Source organism: Capra hircus, chromosome 7, assembly GCF_001704415.2.
Source record: "Capra hircus breed San Clemente chromosome 7, ASM170441v1, whole genome shotgun sequence".
NCBI lineage: Eukaryota > Metazoa > Chordata > Mammalia > Artiodactyla > Bovidae > Capra > Capra hircus.
Window position 1 is genome coordinate 52,527,937 of NC_030814.1, and position 19,669 is coordinate 52,547,605.

General features: G+C 42.2%; 1 protein-coding gene across 4 annotated transcripts in view; it reads left to right on the forward strand.

The window, feature by feature from the left end:
• PPP2R2B (protein phosphatase 2 regulatory subunit Bbeta) overlaps window positions 1-19,669 on the forward strand; it is a 478,426-nt gene that overhangs the window by 330,080 nt on the left and 128,677 nt on the right. For all 4 annotated transcript variants that reach the window (XM_018050189.1, XM_005683107.3, XM_005683109.3 and 1 more), the window contains one exon: window positions 17,445-17,542. In XM_018050189.1, the coding sequence (XP_017905678.1) occupies window positions 17,445-17,542 (98 nt within the window). The remainder of the gene's footprint in view (window positions 1-17,444; window positions 17,543-19,669) is intronic.

The following is a 19,669-nucleotide window of genomic DNA, read 5'->3' on the forward strand; positions in this document are numbered from 1 at the left end:
GAATTACTTCTCCAAACAGCACCCTAGATAAGGCATATAGAAGGTGCCCAGCAAAGAGTTTTTGTTGATACCGAATCTCATTTTCAGTCATGTAAACTCTGGGGATGCTCAGCCTAAGGGTGTGGTTGTTGGTACCTCTAGAGAGCTATGACTTCAGCTGCTGTTCTAGGTGACTCAGTGGCACCTGTCACTCATGCTAACTGCAGGCATGCAGAGCGAAAGCTAGAAGCTGGCTCAGCCACTAATGGACTATCTAATCCAGAAATTCCTTCTCAGCAGTTGAGCAGTCCAATTCATACTGCATGTTTGGCTGAAGTAGCTCACTGGGTCAGACTCCTTGGCCTATAAGCATCTTCCCGCCCAGTCTCTGCCTCTCTGTTTCTTCCTGAAACTGGAAAGGGTGGAGACTGGTTTAGACAAGGGCCAGAATTTGAGAATCAGAAGGGTGTGTATACATTTTACAGTGCATGTGTTTTCATGTATGTGGTCTGCTAAGGGGAATGAGAAGGATGAGGTAAACATTGGTTTTAAGAAGAATGAGGCAGATTGAACTGGTTTTTAAATTTTCATAATCATACAGGACTGCTACACCCAGTTCAACTAAAACCAAAAGTGTGTGTGTGTGAGAGAGAGAGAGAAAGAAAATAGTATCAGAAAAAGGATATGAACCCAAGTGATCAGGCAATAACTATTAACAAATACTCCAGAAAATTATACTTTCAACGAACAGTTACTATGCGTCCACCACGTGTCAAACGTTGGACTGTGGTCAAGGAATACCAAAGTGAAAGAATTGGCTATGATCCCTGCCCGGGTGAGTTTTATAGTCTTATAGAGGAGAAGGACATCAACAATAAACACCCAGATATATAATGATGAATTCTGAAAGATGCTTGAAAGGGAAAGAATAGAGTCCTACAAAGGGCAGTGTGGAGTGACTTCAGGCTGCAGAATGAATGTAGGCTGTCTGAAAAGGCCTCGCTCAGGAAGTGGTGTCTAAGCTGAAATTTTTAAAATGATTAGCTCTTATTTAAGGAAAAGTGGGAGGGACAGTAGTTTAGGGGAAAAAGAGAGCAGGTCTATGTTTATAGACCTCTGAAGTGGGGAAGAACATGCATTTATGAGATTGTGAAAGCAAACTGGCGGGGCCAGAGTGTATTGAGGCTGGAAGGTCAGGGACGTGATTGAAGGTGAGGTGTGAGAGGTGGGGAGAGCATTTCCTTAGTGATAAATTAGCAAAAGGTATTTATCCCAAGACTTCCTCAAAGTGGCTGCTGGTACATTTTTGATTTAATTTCCATTGAAGACTCAGGCAGTAGGTATATTCAAGATTGTGGCCAGTGCTAAGTCTGCCCCTTTAGTGTTGAATGGTCTTATTCCTTCTATTGCCTGATAAAGTATTGACATTTAATGTCTTCCTATGGACTTTAGAGGAAATAATCAATGCTTCAAAATCAAGGCCAACAAACTTGCTAAGGTGTGTGCTAGAAAGGAATCTTGCTAGTGCAGCTAACAGTCATTGACTTTTCATGCCCTAGGCTTTCCCATACCTCCAAAGGCAATAACTTTGGTTGTTGGAATCAGTACTTGACATATTCCCAAAAGCAGAATCGTTAGAGATGTGGCAATATGATCCTATTTCCATTCTTCTCCCATCTGCTATGCTTGGAGGGATTGCTCCTGACAATGGCCTTGGTACTTGACTTCTCAAGTACTGATTTTATTTTAGGGATGTCTCAGGCTGTGTGTCTATGGTAATAAAACATTAAAAAAAAAATAATAAGCTGTAGACAAAAATGGAGCATGTGTAACTTTTAAATTTATATGCATTACATGGGCCAACAACCAACTGTCCCTACAAGAGTCCTAAATCTCCAAGCATGGACCACTTATGTCATGTTTGCTATGCACAGAATGAGATCTTAGATATTGATAATATTGATAAAAATGCTCTCTGTTAAGAAACATAATCCTGTCTTCAGGGAACTTATAATCTAGTTAAGGAGACCATATATATACACACACAGGATAGAAAATAAGTCACAGGCCATAAGAAGGTGCAATTTAGGTTAGTCAAGTTTTAAATGGCAACTATCCTTCTTTAGAGAGACTCATTTCAACTGGATCTTGAAAGGGTGGGAAAAGAGGGTAATTTTCTAGGTGAAATTTACTGGTAGAGTCAAAGATGAGTGTAATAGGATATAATAGGAACCCTGCCTTAATTAACTCATTTCAGTAAGAAGAATTGAGCAAGGAGACATGTGAGACTATCACAGCTAGCATGTGAAAATATAAAGAGTTGCAGGGGGTGTGAGGAGGAAGGCGTGTTTTCCCAATCCAAGGAGATCATGAAAAGGTTTAGGGGGTAGGTGGCATTTGAACTGGCCTCGAAGGATTCATGTATTCAGTTTCCCTTCAGGCTCTCAATTAGAATTCTGTGCAAAACTTATAAGTGCCAGTCCCTAGGCAAGGGCTGCAGACTAAAATAGTAAGATCCTGCCCTCAAGGGGTGTACTGTCTAGGAGAGTAAGATGTCAGCAGGTACCCACGATGGAAAGGACATCTCAGGGAAATGAAATAGCATGACAGTTGGTCAACAAAGACCATTTTGCCTGGGGAGCCTGGAGAGTTAAACTTTGCTCAAGTGTCATCTTGTGACAAGGAATACGAAAGATATGATGGAAAGGTAGGTTGATGCCAGAAGAGCCACTCTCCATAATAAGAAATACAGCCTGTAATTATATATGAAAGATTTGGAAAAGATAAGAAAAAAAAAAGGAAAGATAGACAAAAGGGAATGGGGACAAAAAATACCTATGGTATAGGGTGAAAGTGAAAGTCGCTCAGTCACGTCTGACTCTTTGCAACCCCATGGACTATACAGTTCATGGAATTCTCCAGGCCAGAATACTGGAGTAGGTAGCTGGTCCCTTCTCCAGGGGTTCTTTCCAACCCAGGGATCAAACTCAGGTCCTCTGCTTGGCAGGCAGATTCTTTCCTGCTGAGCCACCTGGGAAGCCCAGATGTATAGGGGAATTCTGCTCAATTTTATGTGGCAGCCTGGATGGGCAGGGGGTTTGTGGGAGAATAGATACAGGTATATATGTATGGCTGAGTCCCTTTGCTGTCCACCTGAAATTATCTCAACATTGTTAATCATCTGTATTGCAATACAAAATTAAAACTTAAAAAAAAAAAAAGGATGGTGGAAGGAAAGGAAGGGAGAGCCAAGAGGCAGGTTAAGAACTTGGAACTAGAATATGGTTCCAATCTCTGCTCCTCTGACCATCAGCCTTCCAAACTTGAGAACGCTGTTTAACTTCTCTGGGCTGCCATTTCCCCACAGAGGAAGATACTGAAATCATGGAGTTGGAGTGACAATTAAATGACATCATATAAAACATAAAACACAGATCCTAGCCAAAGGAAGTATTTAATAAGTGAGGATGACAATATCAATTTAGGAAGAGACATACATTAAGGGGCTTGTGCCATGCCTGGCATGCAGTCAGCCAACTAATGGCAACCCACTCCAGTACTCTTGCCTGGAAAATCCCATGGACATAGAAGCCTGGTAGGCTACAGTCCATGGGGTCGCAAAGAGTCGAACATGACTGAGCGACTTCTGTTTCTTTCTTTCTTTTGTTAAAGGAAAACTGTGCTTTTCTAAACTCTGCAATACTGGTATTTTTCTGAGACTGAAATATCTTGAGGCCAGGTCAGTGGCCAGTTCATTTCAGTGAGTCTCCTGCATGACAGTTGCATTCCACTCCCTGTAGTCACTGTAATAAAGGAATGTGCAGTCGAAGAGTTTTCCATTAAAGACTGACTTCCTGGAAGGGAGATCTACAAATCACTCAGAAAGTTTCTGGCACCATCACCTGGGCCTGGCCATTTACAAAGTGTCTGTAAATCTTCCATGGGGCAGGATGAGAGTGGGGGGTGTTTTTTATTCCCGCCTGACAGACTTGTTTCTTTCTATATGATATTAGGAGTAATGGATAAAGTTACCCAAGACAGGCCATGAGGAGGTCAGGCTACCCACCCACGCAGAAGTGATCTTGTAGTTGTCACATCATTTTAAAGTGAATACAGGTGATCAGTCTTCTGCCTGGTAGGCAAATAGGAGCTAATGGACCTTGAGTTGTGTAGCAGAGGAATAAAATCCTTTCTGCTCTCTGCTTGCTTGCTTTTTTTCTTTTTCAAAAGAAACAAGGAGAGAAAAGAAAGGATGGAAAGGGCGTAGGGAAAACCAATGCAATATTGTAAAGTAATTAACCTCCAATTAAAATAAATTTATATTTTAAAAAAATACATGAAAAATAAAATGAAAAAAAGGAAAGATGAAAAATTGGAAGGAGAAGAGGGAAGGCAGAAGAACCAAAAAGAAAACCAAGAAATTGTTTTCCTTTCACGGTGATCACGTGATCTGAGATGTTTTATGGGAGAAGCTCATACAATTCTAAATGTTTTGAGAATCCTGTGAAACCCTGTGTGAATGTAGAGTTTCGATCACGTTTTTCTTCCTCTCCATGTTTTGGCTCTGAGTATGAGTTGAGCTTGTGCAGGTTTTATTTCAGCTGTTAGCGGTGGACCAGTCCTAGTTTCTGGTTTGTTTCTTCATACATTCATTTGCTAACTCATTCAGCAATTCTACCCTCTTCATCTCTTCACCATTCATTTCCCCCTGGCAGTTGAAATGTTCTCACTGGCATATACACATGCTGTTGTTTCGATGATCGGACAAGAACACTTTCTTGACCCAACTGCCCATCATCTTCCACATCGTTTTCTGTTATGTGTTGCAAAACTCCTTCAAAGAGTTGTCCACAATCACTGTCTCATTCCTCTCCTCCCGTTCACTCTGAAACCCACACCAGTTGTTTCACCCCCACTGTACCCCAGAAACTATACTTGCCAAGGTCAAAAGTGACTCTGTGATTCAGATCTGAAGGTCAGCTGAAGCCTTTTCCCTTGCCCATCAGCTGGGTTTGACATAATTAACAGCTCTTTCCTCACACTTCACTTGGCATCCAGAACACTAAGCTTTCTTGGTTTTCCTCCTCCCTCACCAGCTGCTCCTTCTTTGTCTTTTTACCTGATTCTCCTCTTCTCCCGTTTTTTTTTAGCTGTTGGAGTGCCCCTAGGTTCAGTTGCTGGTCCTCTTCGCTTCTTTTACTCCCCTCACTCCTGGAGATCTCATCCAGTCTCATGGCCTGAAAAATGTCATCTGAAAGGCTAATAACTCCCAAATTTCTGTCACCAACTCAGACCCCTTTCCTGAACTCTAAACCCTTATTTCCAATTATCTACTCAGTATCTTCAGTTATATGCTGCACATGCCTGAAACTAAATGTCTGCTCTTCCCCCAAGATGGCTGCTTCACCCACAAACTTCTAATCTCAGTGATGGCAATCTACCCTGCCAGCTGGTGAAAGTGGAAACCTTGGAATCAACCCTGATTCTGCTCCTTCATATGCCTATCCGATCCAGCAGCAATTCCTGCTAGGTCGGCTCTCAATATACATCCGCAGCGGGACCACTTCTCCCCACCTTCACTACCAACCCCTTCGTCTGAGCCGCTGTCATCTCACCTGGATTATCACCAGGATATCACCTGGATTATACTCCCTGACTCCACCTCTGCCCTCTACAGTCTGTTCTCAGTACTACAGCCAGATTGGTACTTGTGAAATGTCAGACAATATTGCTTCTCTATTCTGTACCTCCCAACTGCCTTCCATTTCATTTTTTCCTCACTTTTTTAAAAAATCAGAGTGAAATGTACACACCACAAAATTTACCACTTTAACTACAGTTGAGCCTTGAACAGCTGCAGGGATTAGAGGCACCAACCCTCGGTGCAGTCGAAAATCTGGGTATAATTTATAGTCAGCCCTCCGTATCCATGGTCCCTCTGTATCTGCAGATTCAACCAACTGGACCATGCAGTACTGTAGTATTTACTCCTGAAAAAAATTCACGTATAAGTGGATCTGTGCAGTTTAAACCCGTGTGGTTCAAGGTTCAACCATATTTTAAGTGTAGGTTAGTGGTATTAGGTACATTCGCATTGTTATCTCACTTTCAGCAAAAGCCAAAGTGCTTGCTGTGGTCTGCAAGACTCTACATTATCTGAACCTCCTTTGTCTATTTGCTTGGTTTTCCCTGTTGGCACTGTCCTAGCCACACTAATCCTCTGACACTAGTCCTTTCTTCTCACCATCTCTTGCCTCTGTCTAGAGTGCATGTCCTAAGATACCTACCTGGTCATCTCCCTCTCCTCCTTCAAATCTGCTCAGGGAGACCTGTCGAAACCACCCTATTTAAAATCTAAGCCTCCGTCTTATCTCAAGTAATCTTAATTCCCCTTACTCGGCTATATTTGCTTCCCATAATACATAACATACAATGCAATTTGTTATGTTTCTTTATTATTATCTTTTCTCCACAAGTGGAACGTAAGTTCTATAAGGACAGATATTTTTATCTATTTGATTAATTGATGTATATCCAACCTGGAATAGTATTTGACACATAGTAGGTGTGCTCGGTGAATATTTGCTGAGTGAATGAATAGAATGATGAATGAGTCAATCAATGTTTAGTCTTTTCTGAGCTTTCTATGCTTTGTATTATTCATTGGTATCTAAACTGCTACATGAACATGAAATTGAATATAATGGATTTTCTACATATCCAGTTTTCAGTGGATAGAAAAAAGCAGTAGGGATGTACTATAATGCCTTTGCCTGATGAATATTTATTCAAGATCAGGTCATGCTGATGAGAAAAATCAGCACGTTTATTTATTCTGTCTTTTACTATTTGCCTACTAGGTGTAAAGTATCTATTCAGTCTTTAAAATAGGGACATTATCCAAAAGAGAGTAACATTTTATTCTAATTTTCAAAATATGCAACTCCTAGCCAGAAGGAGAGGAAGGGTGGGGAAGAGGAATAGAGCGGAAAGAAATGGATATGGAAAGAGAAATACTGATTCACAAAATTGTAAATAGCACATTTGGTTCTGAGACTTTCCATTATCTTTGCTGAGACTATTGAAAAATCATCATAGCATACTACCTTAGGAACTGTTAGTAGAATCTTTATTTTGCTTGACATAGAAATGTCATATTTTAGAAGGAAAAATCTGAAAACATTTTTTATTCTTTTCTTTAAACTTACCTGCTGCTGCTGCTGCTGCTAAGTTGCTTCAGTCGTGTCCGACTCTGTGCGACCCCATAGACGGCAGCCCACCAGGCTCCCCCGTCCCTGGGATTCTCCAGGCAAAAACACTGGAGTGGGTTGCCATTTCCTTCACCAATACATGAAAGTGAAAGTGACGTCACTCAGTCGTGTCCAACTCTTCGCGATCCCATGGACTACAGCCTACCAGGCTCCTCTGTCCATGGGATTTTCCAGGCAAGAGTACTAGAGTGGGGTGCCATTGCCTTCTCCATTAAACTTACCTAGAATTTAACAAAGGGACATAGTGCATTTAGTGTTAATTTTGTCCTTTGGAGAAATACAAGAGATTTTTCTGAATGCAGAGCTACGGATGGGATGTGAGTTATCTTAAGTTCCGCTAGTGACTTTATATTGCCCTCTAGACCAAAGCCATCAATAGGATTCTTATTCTGTTGCTCAAAAACTTCATTATAGGGTCTTTGAACAACCTATTCTCTGACATTATTTTGCTGTATCCCAATTTAGCACTACCTCCTAGTCTTCTAGGTAGAAAGCTCCATGAAGGCAAAAACCATGTAGGTATTGTTAGCATATCCCTCGTACCCAACCCACTGATGTGCACATAATAGGTGTTCATGACAGTCCTTGCATCTCAGACCTAATTACTCAAAATTCACTTACTACTACATGCCCTCTCCCAACTAACACCCTATCCCAGAACCCTCTGTTCACCAACCCATCCATTCTCTTCTCTTCTTACGATTTATAGAAACGTGCCAATGCTACTGACACTTTGTAGGACAAAACCTCTTCTTTACTGATCAATCCATCTTGTTCTAAAGTTGTACAATACTCACTGTTTCAAATAAGAGCTTCCCCTTGCCTCACACCCCTTAAAAATGTTTCTTACGTTCATCCAGCATAAATACTTTGCTCACTGATACTTTGTTTGGGGGTTATCCGTCTCTGTGTGTTGGTCCACTTAGACACTGGCTTTTCTGGCTCTCATTCGACGGTCAATTAAAGGAAAAAATTAAGAAGCATCTATTGTATGCTAAGACACTAAGCTGGGCACTGGGCTTTCTAGTGATGAACAAGTTCCTTATGGAGTTTATGCTTTAGAGACCGGGAAAGGCATTTAAAATGGTTCTGTTACCATTGTAATAAATGTAAAGGTACGCAGTGATACCTGATGGAGCAGAAGTACAGAGAGCCAGGAGGCTGCCTCCCAGAGGGACCTGTCTAGGCCTGGGGAGAAGTCGTGCAAGGCTTCCCTTAAAAAGTGACGTTAGAGCCAATTCACAAATTCCTTTAGCTCCCACAAGGCAGGTGCCATGTCTTTCTGAGTTCAGAGCATCTGGCACAGCAAAATTTTTGATGCAAGACATGCCAGGAGACTCCAGTGCCTGCCCAGGAACTCCTGTTCCCCCACAGATGTGATGGGTTTTCTCATCTTGGACCTGGGGTCCCACTGACTTTGAGGTCAGTGCTAGATGATCCCATATTATGTACATAATATATCTGAATGATTGACAGAATTTGTATCACCTGAGCACTTAATTACTCCTCTGCTTTCTGAAAGAGTAGGTGACAGATGGTAGACACCTTTCCAGCAGATTCCGCTGTAAACCACACAGGCTTGAGGGCAAGTCTGGACTGCTACCGATCTCCCACTGGCTTTCTCTGTACTTAGAGGACTTACAATTTTTCAAATTCCTTTGCCCTTTAGGCAAGTTTTGTTCCACCAGCAGAAAAGTCTCTCTTCTCAGTTTCTGTGTTGCTGGAACTTGTTTTGAATGAAAGGCAATCTCCATGAACCCACATGTCCTGGGTTGTCTCAGACCTGGTTAGTGCTAGGGATTTGGTCAGTGTGGGGAAGCTGTGTGCATTTTAATGGGAACAGCATGACATTCATTACTCACCTGCTTCCTACCATCTGGATTTTCACAGCTCAGCAAGCATGGTGGGCTTACTACACATTAGCTGGGAGAAACTTGGCTCCAACAGAGGATATGGCTAAGTCCATTTGAAGTCATAATTTTATGATGGACACCATGATAAACTGTAGGGGGAGGCATTCTATCCCAGTAAACTGATTTCATATTTGAATGGTCAAAAAGTAATGCACCATTGCCACACAGGGGAAGAGGGAAAAAACAAACACTTCAATATTGGAAACTGAGTATGTAGGAAGGAAAATTGGTTGTATGATAGAGGGAAGTGAAAATGTGAGTATGAGAGTTTGTGCCTGGAGGTGGCAGGACAAAAGATCATTTTTTCCAATTCAATGCACATTAATAATCTGGCCCTGTACACAATGCTGTCGGGAAAACAAAGATGGAAAGCCATGTCTATTAGTAAGCATTCAGATGCACATAGCAAAAAGTCTATCTTGCAGTGGCTTAAACTGCTAGGTATCTTTTGTTTAACAAGTCCAGACTTAGGCTGTCCCTACGGTAGGCTTTTGCAGTTAAGTGATGTCACTGGGGACATTGTCCCTTTCTTCCATCTGTCAGACTCAGACTCTTGGCCTTAGACTTAGTGCCCCATGGTCACGTGATGGCTGCCACAGCTCCGCATATGGCTACATAGAACCACATCCAAAGTAGTATTGTACAAGGAGTGTGTCAATGCAGCCAGAAGGCTTCCCATCACTTGCTTGCTTCCTTTTATTCTGGGAAGAAAATTTTTTCCCAGATTTTTGCCTCCCTGCCCCCCAAGAGACTTTTCTATGTGACCCATTGGCCAAATTTGGGTCACATGGCCATCCCTAGCCAGAGGAGAGGCTGAGAAGCAATTTGCATTTTCAGCCTCTACAGTGGGACAAGCAAGGAAGAAAGGCAGTGGAGAGGAGCAGCCAAACGAGTGTGTTAGCCACAGCGCACTCTCTGCCCTTCATGAGCTTGGTCTTCACAGGTCTGACGTTTAAACTGTGCCCCTTTTCCAGCACTGTGCTTGTGGTTAAATAGGAAGCAGCAGTTGTGATAAAGTCTGGGGAACTGGGGCTGTTAGACCCTTCTACCTGCATTCTTTCCTAGAAGAGGACTACCAGCGCCAGACTGAAATTTATACCAGTATACACAGAATTAATTATATTCAAATGATTAGAATAGATTCAGTAGCTAAAATGCAGACACCAGTTAGGCGACAAAGGAATCAACTCTGGATCCAACAGAATGTGTATATTCTATATACTAGGTCAGTATAGCAAGCATGTGGCACGTGTACAGCCTCTTCACTTGCCAATGCCCATGACAGACTTGACCAATGGATCGCAACACCCTCCCACCAAGCCCAGCTATGACCTCAGTCTTTCTCAACGGGCAGCTTCTGGCAATAGACCAAAATTGGTGAGCAAGAATAGATCCATTCGCTATCACTTCTCAGAACTTGCTATTTACTGCTATTGTCACTAAAGCGAAGTTGCTCAGTCGTGTCCGACTCTTTGCGACCCCATGGACTGCAGCCCACCAGGCTCCTCCATCCATGGAATTTTCTAGGCAAGAGTACTGGAGTGGGTTGCCATTTCCTTCTCCAGGAGATCTTCACTAGGACCATGCTAAAGGAAAGTGACAAGTAATGTCAAGTTAAGAAGTTAATGCTACTGAACCAAGGACTCAGATGGCATTGCAATTAAAGGCAAAGGGACATTTGAGTCAGAGGGCAGAAAACCTCATGTGTAAACCTAGTTTGTGATATAGGTTAATAAAGATATATTGATGAATTGACCTTCCCAGTACTCTAAAAACAAAATTACAAATAGTGATAATATCTAAGCAATAAGATGAAAAAATAAAATCTGACTCCAACTAGCTAGAAGATGATCATTGACTAGAAATTGAATTGAACCATGTGTGTAGAGAAACCTCTGTATTTACACACACTCCTTTGGAAGCTCTTATATATCTGTCAGCTCATTTCACTCCCATAATTTTATTCCTTTTTGAAAACTTGTTCACTGTAGAGAGGCAATATGAAGGAACTTTTTAGGAGGAGGGTGATTAAACTGTTTTGTCTCATGACAGTGATAGTGGATACACATCTAGATGCATTTATCTAAACTCATAAAACTATATGCTGCAAAAAGTGAATTTTATTATATGGGAATTAAAAAGCAAATTTTTAAAAAGTTACTGAGGTAAATGTTAAAATCTTGTATTCAATTTGAAAGTCAATTAACATTGCTTAAAAGTTAAAAATTGTTCAAGTATTTATGATCAAGGGGCTGGACGGCATCACGGACTCGATGGACGCGAGTCTGAGTGAACTCCGGGAGATGGTGATGGACAGGGAGGCCTGGCGTGCTGCGGTTCATGGGGTCGCAAAGAGTCGGACACGACTGAGCGACTGAACTGAACTGAACTGAAAAAAAGTTAGAACATACTGAAAAATTAGAAGACTATAAAAGAGTAAATTTAAACATCTGTGTCCTACCCCAAAACAATATCATTTTGTACTCTCTCTGATAGACTTTTTCCTATGACTATTTGTGTGTATATGAGTTAATTACTCTCTTTGGGGGGCTATGTCGTGTCATATTCTAATCATCAGTTTGGTATTAATGGAAGTATATACTGCTTTGTGTATGTGCACAGTTGCTCAGTCATGTGCGACTCTTGCGACCCCGTGGACTGTAGCCCTCCAGGCTCCTGTGTCCATGGGATTTCCCAGGCAAGAATACTGGAGTGGGTTGCCATTTCCTTCTCCAGGGGAGCTTCCCCACCCAGGGATCGAACACGAGTCTCTTGCGGCTTCTTCACTGGCAGGGGGATTCTTTACCACTGAGCCACGAGGGAAGCCCACATATTTTAAAACACATATTCCTAAACTTTACCGGTTTAGGAAAAAATACATTTTAAAATGTAAATACTTTACAAAATTGAGATCATTTTAGGCATACTGTTTTATTACCTGACTTTTTAAAATTTTACAATATATTAACATCTTTTCAATGTAACCCTTTTGAACACGATCCCAGTAGTAGAGCAGTACTTGGGTATATCTTGTTTGACCAAAACCAGACTTCCTTTCCCCCTGCCATTTTGATGGGAAATATATTCCAGTGTACTATTTGTTATCCACAGAAAACCTTTTCCAAGAAATGGATGCTGACTTTGGACTGTGAGCCAGAACCCAAGGAGGAGTCCACAATGTTGTAAAGATGGAAGGAGTTGTTTTAACTCCCACTGGGGAGTCTAAGAATCCCGTTTGTTTAATGATCCACAAAGTCAGGGCCAATCTAACTGGAAACCCCTGTGTGCGTGACAAAGGCCCCGCAAGTCCCCTCACTGCAGAAGCCACTGCAATTAACCCCAGCATTTCAGCCTTGAAGAGCACCCCCCCCAATCCTTTACACAGACTTGCTGGCAGCTACTGCCATTTCACCCCATTGTCATCAGCTGGGAAACCCATTTCCCATTCTTGCTGGTATCTTTGCCCTGGCAGAAGAAACAGCAGACTCTGCTAGAACCGACCTCCTTGTCAGGAAGAAAGCCAAATATTGCTCACCCAGAACTAGTCCACTGATACAAGTACCGTATATGACCTTACCGTATTATCTCCAGATGTTTCCAAGATGAAAGATAAAACATGTAATGGGCTCTGAAGGCTAAATTGTATTACATTCTTATTTTAACCCCTGTGATGGATGCTGAGAGGTCAGTGCTTGTGATGTGGTCAGTATGCTGAGAGGTCAGTGCTAGTGATGTGGTCAGTAAGATCTTGTCCTATCAGAGGACTTGGGTTTAGGTCCTAAGTCTACACTGAGCATCGTTTCATCAAAATAGTCACCCTGCTACTGAACTATGCAGCACCTAATAACTATAGTCAGCCCTGGCATTGCATAGACTCCAGCCTAGCGTGGCACCAGGGGAGTCTACAGCATGAGCAAGAGGATTGATCCTTCCTTCTCTTCAACTTCACAATCATATGCATATAAATGCCAAGTCAGTTTCTATTATTCAGGTAAATGGAAACTTTATGTGTGAACTTGTTAGTCTGGAACCTTTGAAGGATGGTGAGATTGATTTTGAAAGTGAAAAACCCGATTCGAACAGTGCCTATTGCGCTAGAAATGGGGTTACCAGGCCACCATCTAGTGGAAATTAAATCAGCACGAACAGATGTGGAGCAGGGCAAACGTCATACCTCCCAGGGCTTCCTTAAAAAAAATCATGTTAACTACACTTGACCTCTATAACTGCTTTTGGCTTCTGCTTTTTGTTTTTAGTCAAAAACATGCACTTCATTCACATCTTTATAGAACAGAGAGAAAAATGCTCAAGTATATAACTTTTTGCATGATAACGTGACTCAGCTGCACCCTTAAGAAAATGAGTTGTGGTGAATACTTATCATTTAAAGGCAAAATGTCCTCTAATCGAACTTGATGAATTGAACTTTAGTTGAACTTGATGATTGACCTCTGTTGACCCAGATATCACAAGACGTTATTGTCTCTGGGTTTGTTGGTTTATTGTTATTGCCATATCCTCTTTCTGTACTCAACAGAAGTCATGTTGTCTTGAGCAGTGAATGTTTTCTAATTTACACTGCTCTACCAAGAGCATGTTGCAAGCACAAGAGCATTGTATCCAAAGTTTCCCTCTCTTGAAATTGGAATGTGGGGTGATTCATGAGTTTTGCATCAATTATTAAACAGTCACAGATGAAGATATGCAAAAGATGGATAGGGCAGTAAAAATACTCTGGTTACACCTATTGGCTTAGCCATGATAAATGAGTCAGGAAACACAAAAGTTCAAAACAGGTATTAACTTGAGTTGCCGTGGCATACGTTTTGAAGGGAAGAAGACAATACCCAGATATAAACAGCCTAGTATACAGACCAGCTCCCTGGCAGAGTTAAAAGCAAGGTAAGAACTTGGCAAAAGACTAAGGGATTTCAGCATCCTGCCATGCCAATCAGTCTTTCTCTGTCAAGTTCCTCGAGGGAGACATAGCACGATGATAACACTTGGAAAACAAAGCAGGCATTTATATACCTCCTTTATATACCTCCTTATATATATCAGGGGACAAACCTGATAGCCCATAGTGCAGAGTTCTAATAATACTGCCTTGGATCACGTGGCTTAGACTTGAGTTTGAATCCCACCTTGATTTGACCCCTGTGCATCTTAGAGACATTTTCACAGAATCCAGGCAGAAAGATAACATGCATGTCATCCTTGGGAGACTGAGTTTTGTTTCACTTGGAGTGACATTTTCTTAGAAACTGAGCCAGAGCCCAATCTTAGAAAAAGTTACTCACCTCTCCCTTCCAGTACTCAGTGTCACCAAAAGGGAAGACTCATTTCTTAGTTCAATACACTGGCCCTAGAACCCGTGTAGAACTCCAACTTCTGTGTTCATGTTGCTGCTGAGAGGAAGGGCTTCAGATGCCCTTGGGCAGAATCTTGGGGCTTTCCTGGTGGTTCAGTGGGTAAAGAATCCACCTGCAATACAGGAGATGTGGGTTTGATTCCTGGGTTGGGAAACTCCCCTGAAGAAGGAATATGGCAACCCACTCCAGTATTGCCTAGAGAATCCCATGAACAGAGGAGCCTGGTGGGCCACAGTCCATGGGGTTGAAAAGCATCAGACACAACTGGAGTGAGTTAGCACACACACACATACACACAAGCGGAAGCGGAATCAGCCCTAAAGACATGAGCACGGCGCTGTTAACTCACGAGCCTGGGCTCCCATCACCCTCTCATTACTCCCTGCTTCTCTTTCCCTCCGGAAGGTGTCTGGCTCGTTTTTTAGTGCCTGAAAGAAGCCTGGAAGTGAAAAGAAACAGCAGTGTCTGCTTTAGCTTCTCCCCAAAGCCAGGAAGCTTGGTGAATAACCTCATTGCTAGCCACTCACTGAAAAGCCAGAGCAGCCGCTAATGTGAGAAGTGTCTCCTAACACTCGAGTGTTTCTCAGCCGGGCATTCTGAGGCAACTGGAAACATTAAACAGGCTTCTTGTCCCCTCTGTACATGAGAGTGCTTTGCTAGACACGCAAACTCTAACAAAGGAAAGTGGTCGATCATTCCCTCAAGGTGACTGGCTTCCCAGCCTTGCTGGGCTCGCCTGCTCCTCCTCGGGCTCTTGTTCTAAAAACAGGTTTTCTAAACTTGTATCAGGGAATAGCCATGCAGCTTATTTTGTGTTTCCTTATGGTAGTGTTCATTTGGAGGGCTCTTCTTGAGTGAATGGATGGGATGTCCAGTTGAGATTGTCAATAAGGAATGGAGTGGCCTTTTCTGGAAGGAGCACTCTAGAGACTAGAAGTCAGAAGCGGGTGACTCACAAACCATTTTAATCTGATAGACAGGATTATATTTTTTTTAATGTCATGGCACTCAAAAAAAAATCATTGGTTGCCAATATATAAAACTGAAGAGGTTTTCATGTAAAGCTCTGGGTTTCCAGCTTCTTTAAAAAAAATATGACATCCTGTATTTGTGGAATCTAAAAAGAGATTGTACAAATGGACTTGTTTACAAAACAGAAACAGATTCACTGACTTAGAGAACAAACTTATGGTTACCAAGGGGGAAAAATGAGGGGAAGGGGTGTTAGGGAGTTTGGGATGGACATGTACACACTGCTATATTTTAAATGGATAACCATCAAAGACCTACTGTATAGGACAAGGGACTCTGCTCAGTGTTATGTGGCAGCCTGGATGGCAAGGGAGTGTGGGGGAGAATGGATACATGTATATGTATGACTGATTTCCTTTGCTGTGCACCTGAAACTCTCACAACATTGTTAAACAGCTATACTCCAATATAAAATGGTTTTTTTAAAAAAAATCAGAATATCTGGCAACACAGTTGGCTTCAGCCAAGTAGCCACTTGTCTTTTAAGAGAAGATGCAAGCTTCCTACCTCACCTAATTTCCTTCACTCCCCATTCCCTCGTGGCCCTGTAGGATTTGAACCTGCTACCACTGGGGTCAGTCATCTAAGACGCCAGAACAGAAATCATGAATTATTCTTTTAAATGCACCTGGCTTGAAAGCAATTATAGGTTATCCCTTATTCTTTTTTCTTCTGCACAAAGAATGACCATTCAAAACATTTTCATGTATGGAAAAGGACAGTTAGAAGCAAAGTGGAGAATTTCACACTACTTACCTAAATCAATCGGGCATATAAAGAAAATCCTGAAATGATGATATTAAAGTAAGATTTGAGATTTGAATTATTCAGGGATAATTGCCTTAGTTTTCCAGCTCACTGTCTCCCCTTAGCTTTCCTTACATGGACACAATCTTCAGAATGTACCACTGTCAAAGGCCACAGTCATAATTCCCCCGCCTCCTTTTTTATTTTTTTCTTAACTCATTTGCACTCTCGGTAGTGATTGTTGGAGCCCTGTGGGGGAATAATTGCAGAGGAATTAACCTCTGACATTTTTCTAAAAATAGCCCTAATAAATCCAATCATAGGTAATTTACCTGTCCATGTTCCTCCAGGGATAACCAGTATTGAAGAAAGGCTTGGCAGGCTGGCATTCCTTCAGCAATTATCTGTGATCTGAGTTCCTGGTGCCTGTGTATTTTCTCTGTTTAGAGATATACAGTACAAATTTCCCTCTTCCCTCTGACCTCGTGACCCTGTTTTCTCAGCACCTTACTCCTCGAGTTGCAGTAAAGCCCTGCTCTTCCAGAAGGGTGTGGTGGGCTTACCAGAAAAGGCAGAGCATTTCCAGGGTTCCTCCTTGAATTTCCAACTCCTGGCGTTTCCCTGATAGTTCCTCTGCGTTGTGTCCCTTCATTTTTGATGTCTGAGCTTCAAGCATCTCAGCCCTGCTTATGAGCCTTCAGTCCTCATTTAGATTCCACAACTGAACCCCATTTGGGGAAGTTTCTTGTTGTAGAAGAAAGGGGGATGCAGAAGGCCATGGGTGGGAAAAGAGTCTGTGGTTGGTAGAAATTATCAAAGAAAATTGCCATTTCCTTGAGCCATAAGGAAATTCATTTTCTATTGCCCAAAACAAAAGAATCTGAACGTGCTTTTTCCTTTTGTTCTCTCCAATTGTTCCTAGAGACCGCCATGCAGTGTGGGCATCTAGGAAATTTACTTCCCCAAGTGCCACTTTAGTGGCACTTCAAATACAGGACATAAAATCCTTGTAAATTCCACAGCAGAGACAAAGCCCTAAGCCCTTAAATGCACAGAAAAGTACGTCTATTATCTATCGTTTGAAAGTAAGTGTGCAGTTACTTAAATTGCCTTTGTCTTCTTCTTTTCAGCTGACATTATCTCTACGGTAGAATTCAACCACACGGGAGAATTACTAGCGACAGGGGACAAGGGGGGTCGGGTTGTAATATTTCAACGAGAGCAGGAGGTAAGTGGCAGTGAATGCAAAATGCCCATTTTCTCTTCTTTTTAAAGGAGGTCTCCCACTGTTTCTTAATCCTTATGTGTCGCCCTTAACCTTGCTGCTTGGCTTGCAAACTAAAAACTGCCAAAAAGTCATTAACATCAACAGTTGCACAGGCTCACAAAAGCACCTGTAATTAGAGCCTTTTCTGGACAAGGTCTTCCTTTCCAGTCCTGGGTACTACACATTCAAAACGACCTCACTTCTCTGGATCTGCAAAATTCCACAGGCGCTTGTAGAGCGTAACACCTCCTTTCTCAGTAGGGTTAACTCTCTTGGATATAGAAATTCAGGGACTCCTAACAGAATACTTGGGACAAAAGATACAGCCCTTCCCCAACAGATTTGAAAGGATAACTTGGGTCAGAAAAGAAAATGTAGCTCCCTCTACCAAAGCAAGTGAAATCCCAGAAAATGACATCTGAGCAAAGAACATGGCTCACACTTTAATATGTGTGTGCATGCTAAGTCACTTCAGTTGTGTCCAACTCTTTGTGACCCCGTGGACTGTAGCCCACCATGCTTGTCTGTCCATGGGATTCTCCAGGCAAGAATACTGGAGTGTGTTACCATGCCCTCCTCCAGGGGATCTTCCTGACCCAGGGATCAAACCCACATCTTTTGTATCTCCTGCATTGGCAGGTGGGTTCTTTACCACTAGCACCGCCTGGGAAGGCGACACTTTACTATGGATGGCACGAAGTTCCCTGCAGCTGAATCCTCTATGCCTTCCAAGCAGGAGTCGTTAATTCCCAGTGAATCTTGAAAAGCCCATTTCTTCCTGAGACTTGGGTTCCACTAGGAATCGCTTCTCTTTTTCATATAAATTGAGGTTTTTTGGGGTGTCTGCTTCTGCTCCATCAAAACAGAATTATGGCCCAGTTTTATTCCCTTGGCCTCCCCTGGCATGGTCCTGAAGCTTACAGCAGGCCAGTCTGTGTTCAAGTGACTCTCCCATCTGCTACTGCCTGCCTCGGAGATTTCACCCGGTGCGGCATAGCGGGAGGCCCCCTGTGTGGGAGGGAGGCTTCACAAGAGACTTCCCTAGCAATTTAAAGCCTGCTTTGTGCCTCAAAGCCATTTGTGTTCCATCTCCCCTCCAAAAAGGGAAGTCTCATTTAGAGGTGATATATTTGGTAATTGCACATTATTTGCAATTAATTTCTATAAGGGCATGGTAATCCCTCGGGGTTCTATATGAATTCAAGTGTTCAGCATTAATTCAGGCACCCAGCCTATTCCATTGGCCCTGGAAACACGAAAATGTGGTTGGCAAGTAGAAACTAATAGCTCTTCGTGACCTGGAATTTTTCCTGCTTTTCTGGAGCTGCCTACTGCTAATTGGTCTGGCACATACTCCACACACTTGACAGTCTGATTTGGATGGTAGCAAATCAAGGCTCTGAAAATTTTATTGTTCAGGTGGACTAGCTCTTTCTGCAGTAAACAGGACAGAAGCAAGTATGTCAACCTCGAAAGTCCTTTTAAAATTGATTTTTAAACCTCCTTCAATTTTTTTAATCCAATTAGGTTCATAGTAATGATAAAGAGAAACCAGAGGAGCTGTTTAGCATAAATTACCCAAGGCAGCATGTTGCCAGTAATATTCAGTTCCGTGTTTCCCATTAGCTATTTATAGGTTTTACCTATTTTAATTTACTGAAATATTTGGGAAGCCTAATTCATTAGTAGACTGAAGGGGGACACATTTTCCAAAGGCGAGTGGTTTTGTTCAATAAGGAAAAAATGTTGAAGATAATAACATGCCATTCACCATTGAGTTTTGTGGCAAGGCTTGGGGTTGAATGAACACTGAGCCTGAGAAACACAGACATGTGGCAACATCTAAGTCAGGTCTCCTCTCAGCTTCTGTGGGTGACTCCTGTATATGAATGCTTGAGTGACACCATCCTGGAGAATTTGCTTAAAGAACCTCAATGCCCTCACGAGTACATTTAACACGTGGGCATCAGCACCATCACCTATCAGTAAACTGAGGCTTGGGTTTGAATGTCCAGTATCCACCCAGAAATAGTATTTTTTTTTTAATTTAAGACTTTAATTAAGAGTCGTGTATCTATGACAAATGCC